General features: G+C 40.8%; 1 protein-coding gene across 1 annotated transcript; it reads right to left on the reverse strand.

The window, feature by feature from the left end:
- Positions 1-870: 870 nt before the first annotated feature.
- Positions 871-2329, reverse strand: LOC148788673 (uncharacterized). Its single transcript, XM_088878085.1, has 2 exons — positions 1862-2329; positions 871-885 (listed from the first exon to the last, which is right to left on the reverse strand). Exons 1-2 carry the CDS (start codon positions 2327-2329, stop codon positions 871-873), a joined length of 483 nt encoding a protein of 160 aa, XP_088734211.1.
- Between the last annotated feature and the right edge of the window lie 8966 nt (positions 2330-11295).

The following is an 11295-nucleotide window of genomic DNA, read 5'->3' on the forward strand; positions in this document are numbered from 1 at the left end:
TAAGAAACTCTGTCATAGGTCGTATAGAGCTGCGAAGTCGGAGTAGTTTTCGCCATCCCCATGATCCTCCCTTCTCATTAATTGTCCAAATTGAGGTGTTGTGCAATCGAGTCTGCTTCAACCATTCAACCCATATAGATGTTCGGTCACATCTAATAACATCACATAACTTCTTTGCCATTAATGAGCGGTTAAGGATTCCAATATCCTTAATTCCTTGGCCTCCTTCATTAATAGGTTTACACACATCCTTCCACGCTACCTTGGCGTATCCCGATGTAGAAGTGCCTTTCCAAAGAAAAGTTCTGAGCCGTTTCTCAATTTGTTTAATGATAGCCTTTGGTAAGATGAATGCAGACGCCCAATAGATGCTCATTGCTGAAAGTACCGATTTAATGATTTGAATACGTCCAGCATATGATAGTGAAATTCCTTCCCAGCCATTAATGCGAGCATCAATTTTCAATAGAAGTGGTTGGCAATCGGATATAGACAATCTAGAGGACAGTAGAGGGAGACCCAAGTACCTCATCGGTAGTTGGCCCTCTTGGAAACCCATGATTGATAAAATCTGATCCTTCCAGGCTTGTGCCGATCGAGAGATAATGACATGACTTTTTTGTACATTCAACCGAAGTCCCGACCATTCAGCAAATCGGTCCAACCCCCTCTTGAGGGTCCCGAGTGAATTCAAGTCAGCTCTACAAAAGAGCAGGAGGTCGTCTGCGAATCCCAGCTGGAAGACTTTGGCCGGCTCACATTTCCAGTGAAAAGAGAATTGCGAATCCTGCTCAATAAGTTGCAGTAATCCCAAATGCAAAACTTCCATAACAAGAACAAAGAGATAGGGCGATAGAGGGTCTCCCTGTCTTAGTCCACGTGCTCCTGCAAAGAAACCATGAGGGTTTCCATTCAGACCAATAGAAAAAGCCGTCGTCGTTACACACTCCTCAATCCACCTGGTGAACGTTTGGGGGAATCCAAATAGTTGCAAGACCGCAAGTAGGAAATCCCACTCAACAGTATCATATGCCTTCCTGATATCAACTTTTAGGGTACAACGAGGTGGGAGCCTCACCTGATTGTATCCCGTGAGCAGTTCCTGTGCCAACAAAATGTTGTCCCCAATGCTACGCCCTGGGATAAATGCTCCCTGACAGGGGCTAATAATCTTGTCCAGAACCACACTCAACCGCTGGACAAGTAGTTTTGCAATAATTTTGTATAACACATTACAGCATGAAATAGGTCTAAAGTCACCAACAGTCATAGGAGTGTGTACCTTTGGGATTAGTGCCAAAAGTGTGGAGTTGACTTGTTTGAGTAGCTTACCGGTACTAAAGAATTCCAGTACCGCCTTTGTAACTTCCTGTCCCACCACTGGCCAGGCTGCTTTAAAGAATCCTGATGAGTATCCATCAGGTCCCGGGGCCTTGTCATCTGCAATGTCAAATACTGCTTGCTTCACATCATCCGGTGTAAACGCCAATATAAGATGGCCAGCCTCTTCATTAGAAAGAATATGTCTTGCCCACGGTCTGAGAAAGCCAATATCAAGCGCTATCTGACGTCGGTTACCGCCCAGAAGATTTTGATAGTAACAGACAAATTCATTGATGATCTCTTCTGGTTCAGTGTGGATGGTCCCGTTGTCATCACTTATCTGCAGTATCCTCCTTGCCACCCTTCTCTTGGCAATTTTACGAAAGAAAATTCGGGAGCATTGGTCCCCCCCCTTCATCCATTGCATCTTGGCTCGCTGTTGCAGCATGATTTGTTCCAGTTTTGCCGCTTTAGCATAAACCAGGCGGCAACAGTGTTCTAATAGTAGGAAGGCCTCATTTTGTCTATCTGAACTCACCAGTTGTTGTGCCTCATCTAGAAAGCCTTTAGCTAATTGCACGTTGAGGGTCAAATCCCCCTTCTTTCTCCTTTGCTCTCTGAAGACCGGTTTCAGTGCTTTGAGTTTACGTGTTACCGCAAACATAGGCACCCCAACGATTGTATTCTGCCAGATATTTTGCACACTGGGGATGAATTCAGGTGAGAGTGTTAGGTAGTTGTCAAATCGGAACATACCTCCTGTTTGATTTTGCCTGTCCCTATGCAGAAGGAGCGGCGAGTGGTCAGAAGTCCGCGGTAGGAGGCTATGATAGTATGAGGAGGGGAACCTCGCAAGCCATCTATCATTAATAAGGAAACGATCCAATTTCTTCCATAGACTTCGCGAGTTCGTGCTGCAGTTGTGCCAAGTATACCATTCCCCCTGCATAGGCATGGGTATTAGCCCGGCCTCCTGAATACCAGCATTGAATTCTTCCATGGCCATCCTTATATCCCCAGAAGCTCCACACACCTCATTCATGTCTCGGACCGCGTTGAAGTCCCCCCCCACCAGCCAGGGCTCATCCGAGTGCTCTCGAGCTAATGATTCCAAGGTATTCCATAAATTTCTACGATCTATCATCTCAGAGGCACCATAAACAATAGTGATAATGAGGGATTCACTATCTGTCCTATGAGTGACACGACAGTGCATAAATTGGTTCCCCAAATCAAGAATATGAACGTCCACAATATTATCATCCCACGCTACCCAAATACGATTGCCCACAGTTGCATAATCAACAAACCATTTCCAATGCGGAAGCAAAACAGACTGAATATGCATGACGTTGTTAAAACGCACACGAGTTTCTAAGATGCCCATGAAGTCTAACCTGTATTCCGAGATAAGGTCCTTTAATGCGAGCTGATGGTCTCTCTTGTTCAGCCCCCGGACATTCCACACTGCGAGATTCAACATGGATCACTACTAGAGGGGCTGCATGTGATAGGACCCCTAGTGTTCTCTTCTGCGTCGTCCAGTGAGTTCAGAGCATCAAAAGGATTAAAAGTAACCACTTCCTTTCCCTTCTCTTTCTGCAATGAGTTGAAGCGTTTATTCTGTTTTGTACCTTCATCTCCTTTCTCTTTATCCTCCACCACAGCCACGGTCTTATGTTTCTTTACTCTCTCCTCGGTAATTGGTGGAGGGGGAGGGACGTTGGCTTTCGGTACATACACTTTCACTGGAGGCTTTGTCTGTTTCTGAGGATTTGTTAACGAACACTCCTTCACCGAGTGACCCAACGTCATGCATCCTGTGCATTTAGGGGGAAGCCATTCATACTCAATATCAACCTTGCATGGGGTTTCCCCACCATCTTCATCTGGTGTCATTATAATAATATGTTTTTCCAATTTCTGAGTAACATCAATCATCACGCATACACGAGCGAAGTCCAGTCTCGTGCATGCCCGTGTTATCGCATCAGGGTATAGAGGCTTACCCACACCGCTAGCCACAGTGCTCAATCCTTCCGTCGTCCAGAATTCCAACGGAAGGTGTCGCATTTTTATCCAGACCGGTACTTGTGTATGCTTCAACTTTCTCATAGCCATACCCGGTTCCCACTTTTGCAACACAATTGGTTGTCCCTGAAATAGCCATGGCCCCCCTTCTATGACCTCCTCCATATCGATTTCCGTTTTGAATCGGAAGAAAAAGAATCCATTTGCAGTTGCTGTGACTTCTTGTAGCGCCGGCCAAATCGAATGGGCAAACTCCTTTAAATGGTGATAGAACGGCCGCTTACCCATAAAATATCCCACTGCCGTAGATTTCCATCGTTTGGCTCCGTCACGAACAGTATCAAGTGAAGGACGAACTACAACCTCCCCATTTTGTATCGTTGGGGCAAAGAAAGATAGCGTTTTCCGGGACGAATTGTTGAATGCATCAGCAATTTTGTCAGTAGTAATCCCATTAGAACCAGTGTGGAGCGGAATGTTCCCAATAAACAGGGGAACTGGCGTCGATTTTTTCCCCAGGTTGCTCTTTTTTTCCCCCATAGAATTGGTGATGTCAGCCCTAGGATGGATGACATCAGCCCTAGCTTCAATGATGACATCAGCCCTAGTGTCATGGATGACATCAGCCCTAGCCTCATGGATGACCTCAGCCCTATCATCATGGGTGACATCAGCCCTGGGTGCATCAAGGATGACATCAGCCCTACTAGGGCTGATGTAAGCTGCCCTCTCATGTTCCACCTCACCCTCCTTGTCACCCCCATCCGCCGCCACATCAGCACCAGGCGCGTCCACCTCGGCATCCACGTCAGGTTTCCGGCACACGTCACCGGTCGCCGGAGGAGGTACTGTCCGCTCACCTGACCGCCGGAAAAACGCGCCTGGGGGTTTCGCAGCTGCGGACGCGTTCCCTGCAGCTTTCCGACCCTCGAGGATGGCCGGACGACAAGAAGAAACTCCATTTCCGCCACTCGCCGTCGTTGGAGCTCGCACAGTCACGGTCGCGGGGAGTTGGAGCAACGCCGGAGCCTTACCAGAATTTCTGCCCGTGGGTTGCGCTGGATCTGGTGGGATAAGGCATCGCAAGGCCTTGCGCAGACCACCGGTGACAGGTCGTTCACGGCCGCCCTCCATTGTCGTCGTTAGCCGCGGCTTCGTGTTGTCTCCGAGTTGTTTTTTCCATCGGTTTTTGAGCTCGTTCAGCGCATCCATGGCTGCCTCATCTCCATGGTCAATGACGCGGCAGGCCAGATTCAAGAACTCGTCCAGGTTGAACGACGAGGAAGACGGTCCGCCATTGACGTTATTCGAGCTCGCGTCGCCTCCAACGGTCGGATCTGAAATCACGATTGCAGCTCTCAAACGCCCTCCTTTCTCCGTCGGCGGTCCTTCAACGCCCATAGGAACCCTTGGGCTACCCTCAGCCGGCGGAACAACGGCCATTTCAGCCGGCAGCGGAAAACCCGACCTCTCATCTTCACCACGCACAGCTTGGTTTCCAACCCTTCGTCCATGGTTGTTCGTTCGACAGCCAACCACTGTTCCGTCACCGTCACTGTCCGCCGGAGCTTCGCCGGCGGTCTCCCCGTCGCCGGCCGGGAGTGAGGAAGAAGAAGCATTTGCAAGTGAAAAGCTAGAGAGAGAATTTTTAGAGAGAGAATTTTTTGCCTCCATTTTTTTTAGTTTTAATACTAAGCTGTTTTGCAGGATTTTTTTAAAGCAAGTTCGTTTCCCTTTTACACAAACTTGTAGTTATTATTATGCTTATCAAATTTACCACACAAATGCATGGGACTAGACCTACGTTTGGTTCAAGTTTCATCGAATTGTGAGAACGTTCAAAATTTAGCTGTTTTGCACGGTTTTATTAAAGGAAGTTCGTTTCCCTTTTACACTGACTTGTAATATTATTACGCTTAGCAAATTTACCACACAAATGCATGGGTCAAGGCCTACGTTTGGTTCGAGTTTCGTGGAATTTTGAGAACATTCAAAAGTTAGCTGTTTTACATGGTTTTAGTAAAGCAAGTTCATTTCCCTTATAGACTAACTTTTATTTATTATTACGCTTTGCAAATTTATGACACAAACGAATGGCTGTAGACCAGCGTTTGGGTCAAGTTTCATGGAATTCTATGAACGTTCAATATTTAGCTGTTTTGCACGGTTTATTAAAGCAAGTTCGTTTCCATTTTTTACACTAACTTGTAATTATAATTACGCTTAGCAAATTTACCACACAAATGCATGGGTCTAGACCACATTTGGGTCAAGTTTCGTGGAATTCTGAGAACGTTTGATACTAAGCTGTTTTGCACGATTTTTTTAAAGCAAGTTCGTTTCCCTTTTACACTACTTGTAGTTATCATTATGCTTATCAAATTTACCACACAAATGCATGGGACTAGACCTACGTTTGGTTCAAGTTTCTTCGAATTGTGAGAACGTTCAAAACTTAGCTCTTTTGCACGGTTTTATTAAAGCAAGTTCATTTCCCTTTTACAGTGACTTGTAGTTATTATTACGCTTAGCAAATTTACCACACAAATGCATGGGTCAAGGCCTACCTTTGGTTCGAGTTTCGTGGAATTTTGAAAACATTCAAAATTTAGCTGTTTTGCATGGTTTTAGTGAAACAAGTTCGTTTACCTTATACACTAGCTTTTATTTATTATTACGCTTTGCAAATTTACGACACAAACGAATGGGTGTAGACCAGCGTTTAGGTCAAGTTTCATGGAATTCTATGAACGTTCAATATTTAGCTGTTTTGCACGGTTTATTAAAGCAAGTTCGTTTCCATTTTTACACTAACTTGTAATTATAATTACGCTTAGCAAATTTACCACACAAATGCATGGGTCTAGACCACATTTTGGTCAAGTTTCGTGGAATTCTGAGAACGTTTGATACTAAGCTGTTTTGCACGATTTTTATAAAGCAAGTTCGTTTCCCTTTTACACTAACTTGTAGTTATTATTATGCTTATCAAATTTACCACACAAATGCATGGGACTAGACCTACGTTTGGTTCAAGTTTCTTCGAATTGTGAGAACGTTCAAAACTTAGCTCTTTTGCACGGTTTTATTAAAGCAAGTTCGTTTCCCTTTTACAGTGACTTGTAGTTATTATTACGCTTAGCAAATTTACCACACAAATGCATGGGTAAAGACCTACGTGTGGTTCAAGTTTCGTGGAATTCTGAGAACATTCAAAATTTAGCTGTTTTGCATGGTTTTAGTAAAGCAACTTCGTTTCCCTTATACACTAACTTTTATTTGTTATTACGCTTTGCAAATTTACGACACAAATGCATGGGTGTAGACCAATGTTTGGGTCATGTTTCATGGAATTCTATGAACGTTCAATAATTAGCTGTTTTGCACGGTTTATTAAATCAAGTTCGTTTCCATTTTTACACTAACTTGTAATTATAATTACGCTTAGCAAATTTACCACACAAATGCATGGGTCTAGACCACATTTGGGTCAAGTTTCGTGGAATTCTGAGAACGTTTGATACTAAGCTGTTTTGCACGATTTTTTTAAAGCAAGTTCGTTTCCCTTTTACACTAACTTGTAGTTATTATTATGCTTATCAAATTTACCACACAAATGCATGGGACTAAACCTACGTTCGGTTCAAGTTTCATCGAATTGTAAGAACGTTCAAAATTTAGCTGTTTTGCACGGTTTTATTAAAGGAAGTTCGTTTCCCTTTTACACTGACTTGTAGTTATTATCACGCTTAGCAAATTTACCACACAAATGCATGGGTCAAGGCCTACCTTTGGTTCGAGTTTCGTGGAATTTTGAGAACATTCAAAATTTAGCTGTTTTGCATGGTTTTAGTAAAACAAGTTCGTTTCCCTTATACACTAGCTTTTATTTATTATTACGCTTTGCAAATTTACGACACAAACGAATGGGTGTAGACCAGCGTTTGGGTCAAGTTTCATGGAATTCTATGAACGTTCAATATTTAGCTGTTTTGCACGGTTTTATTAAAGGAAGTTCGTTTCCCTTTTACACTGACTTGTAGTTATTATTACGCTTAGCAAATTTACCACACAAATGCATGGGTCAAGGCCTACGTTTGGTTCGAGTTTCGTGGAATTTTGAGAACATTCAAAATTTAGCTGTTTTACATGGTTTTAGTAAAGCAAGTTCGTTTCCCTTATAGACTAACTTGTAGTTATTATTATGCTTATCAAATTTACCACACAAATGCATGGGACTAAACCTACGTTCGGTTCAAGTTTCATCGAATTGTAAGAACGTTCAAAATTTAGCTGTTTTGCACGGTTTTATTAAAGGAAGTTCGTTTCCCTTTTACACTGACTTGTAGTTATTATCACGCTTAGCAAATTTACCACACAAATGCATGGGTCAAGGCCTACCTTTGGTTCGAGTTTCGTGGAATTTTGAGAACATTCAAAATTTAGCTGTTTTGCATGGTTTTAGTAAAACAAGTTCGTTTCCCTTATACACTAGCTTTTATTTATTATTACGCTTTGCAAATTTACGACACAAACGAATGGGTGTAGACCAGCGTTTGGGTCAAGTTTCATGGAATTCTATGAACGTTCATTATTTAGCTGTTTTGCACGGTTTTATTAAAGGAAGTTCGTTTCCCTTTTACACTGACTTGTAGTTATTATTACGCTTAGCAAATTTACCACACAAATGCATGGGTCAAGGCCTACGTTTGGTTCGAGTTTCGTGGAATTTTGAGAACATTCAAAATTTAGCTGTTTTACATGGTTTTAGTAAAGCAAGTTCGTTTCCCTTATAGACTAACTTTTATTTATTATTACGCTTTGCAAATTTATGACACAAACGAATGGGTGTAGACCAGCGTTTGGGTCAAGTTTCATGGAATTCTATGAACGTTCAATATTTAGCTGTTTTGCACGGTTTATTAAAGCAAGTTCGTTTCCATTTTTACACTAACTTGTAATTATAATTACGCTTAGCAAATTTACCACACAAATGCATGGGTCTAGACCACATTTGGGTCAAGTTTCGTGGAATTCTGAGAACGTTTGATACTAAGCTGTTTTGCACGATTTTTTTAAAGCAAGTTTGTTTCCCTTTTACACTACTTGTAGTTATTATTATGCTTATCAAATTTACCACACAAATGCATGGGACTAGACCTACGTTTGGTTCAAGTTTCTTCGAATTGTGAGAACGTTCAAAACTTAGCTCTTTTGCACGGTTTTATTAAAGCAAGTTCGTTTCCCTTTTACAGTGACTTGTAGTTATTATTACGCTTAGCAAATTTACCACACAAATGCATGGGTAAAGACCTACGTGTAGTTCGAGTTTCGTGGAATTCTGAGAACATTCAAAATTAGCTGTTTTGCTTGGTTTTAGTAAAGCAACTTCGTTTCCCTTATACACTAACTTTTATTTGTTATTACGCTTTGCAAATTTACGACACAAATGCATGGGTGTAGACCAATGTTTGGGTCATGTTTCATGGAATTCTATGAACGTTCAATAATTAGCTGTTTTGCACGGTTTATTAAAGCAAGTTCATTTCCATTTTTACACTAACTTGTAATTATAATTACGCTTAGCAAATTTACCACACAAATGCATGGGTCTAGACCACATTTGGGTCAAGTTTCGTGGAATTCTGAGAACGATTGATACTAATCTGTTTTGCACGATTTTTTTAAAGCAAGTTCGTTTCCCTTTTACACTAAGTTGTAGTTATTATTATGCTTATCAAATTTACCACACAAATGCATGGGACTAAACCTACGGTTGGTTCAAGTTTCATCGAATTGTAAGAACGTTCAAAATTTAGCTGTTTTGCACGGTTTTATTAAAGGAAGTTCGTTTTCCTTTTACAGTGACTTGTAGTTATTATCACGCTTAGCAAATTTACCACACAAATGCATGGGTCAAGGCCTACCTTTGGTTCGAGTTTCGTGGAATTTTGAGAACATTCAAAATTTAGCTGTTTTGCATGGTTTTAGTAAAACAAGTTCGTTTCCCTTATACACTAGCTTTTATTTATTATTACGCTTTGCAAATTTACGACACAAACGAATGGGTGTAGACCAGCGTTTGGGTCAAGTTTCATGGAATTCTATGAACGTTCAATATTTAGCTGTTTTGCAGGGTTTATTAAAGCAAGTTCGTTTCCATTTTTACACTAACTTGTAATTATAATTACGCTTAGCAAATTTACCACACAAATGCATGGGTCTAGACCACATTTGGGTCAAGTTTCGTGGAATTCTGAGAACGTTTGATATTAAGCTGTTTTGCAGGATTTTTTTAAAGCAAGTTCGTTTCCCTTTTACACAAACTTGTAGTTATTATTATGCTTATCAAATTTACCACACAAATGCATGGGACTAGACCTACGTTTGGTTCAAGTTTCATCGAATTGTGAGAACGTTCAAAATTTAGCTGTTTTGCACGGTTTTATTAAAGGAAGTTCGTTTCCCTTTTACACTGACTTGTAATATTATTACGCTTAGCAAATTTACCACACAAATGCATGGGTCAAGGCCTACGTTTGGTTCGAGTTTCGTGGAATTTTGAGAACATTCAAAAGTTAGCTGTTTTACATGGTTTTAGTAAAGCAAGTTCGTTTCCCTTATAGACTAACTTTTATTTATTATTACGCTTTGCAAATTTATGACACAAACGAATGGGTGTAGACCAGCGTTTGGGTCAAGTTTCATGGAATTCTATGAACGTTCAATATTTAGCTGTTTTGCACGGTTTATTAAAGCAAGTTCGTTTCCATTTTTACACTAACTTGTAATTATAATTACGCTTAGCAAATTTACCACACAAATGCATGGGTCTAGACCACATTTGGGTCAAGTTTCGTGGAATTCTGAGAACGTTTGATACTAAGCTGTTTTGCACGATTTTTTTAAAGCAAGTTTGTTTCCCTTTTACACTACTTGTAGTTATTATTATGCTTATCAAATTTACCACACAAATGCATGGGACTAGACCTACGTTTGGTTCAAGTTTCTTCGAATTGTGAGAACGTTCAAAACTTAGCTCTTTTGCACGGTTTTATTAAAGCAAGTTCGTTTCCCTTTTACAGTGACTTGCAGTTATTATTACGCTTAGCAAATTTACCACACAAATGCATGGGTAAAGACCTACGTGTAGTTCGAGTTTCGTGGAATTCTGAGAACATTCAAAATTAGCTGTTTTGCTTGGTTTTAGTAAAGCAACTTCGTTTCCCTTATACACTAACTTTTATTTGTTATTACGCTTTGCAAATTTACGACACAAATGCATGGGTGTAGACCAATGTTTGGGTCATGTTTCATGGAATTCTATGAACGTTCAATAATTAGCTGTTTTGCACGGTTTATTAAAGCAAGTTCATTTCCATTTTTACACTAACTTGTAATTATAATTACGCTTAGCAAATTTACCACACAAATGCATGGGTCTAGACCACATTTGGGTCAAGTTTCGTGGAATTTTGAGAACGATTGATACTAATCTGTTTTGCACGATTTTTTTAAAGCAAGTTCGTTTCCCTTTTACACTAAGTTGTAGTTATTATTATGCTTATCAAATTTACCACACAAATGCATGGGACTAAACCTACGGTTGGTTCAAGTTTCATCGAATTGTAAGAACGTTCAAAATTTAGCTGTTTTGCACGGTTTTATTAAAGGAAGTTCGTTTTCCTTTTACAGTGACTTGTAGTTATTATCACGCTTAGCAAATTTACCACACAACTGCATGGGTCAAGGCCTACCTTTGGTTCGAGTTTCGTGGAATTTTGAGAACATTCAAAATTTAGCTGTTTTGCATGGTTTTAGTAAAACAAGTTCGTTTCCCTTATACACTAGCTTTTATTTATTATTACGCTTTGCAAATTTACGACACAAACGAATGGGTGTAGACCAGCGTTTGGGTCAAGTTTCATGGAATTCTATGAA

Source organism: Sesamum indicum, linkage group LG3 (assembly GCF_026168435.1).
Source record: "Sesamum indicum cultivar Baizhima isolate 11 linkage group LG3, ASM2616843v1, whole genome shotgun sequence".
Classification (NCBI taxonomy): Eukaryota; Viridiplantae; Streptophyta; class Magnoliopsida; order Lamiales; family Pedaliaceae; genus Sesamum; species Sesamum indicum.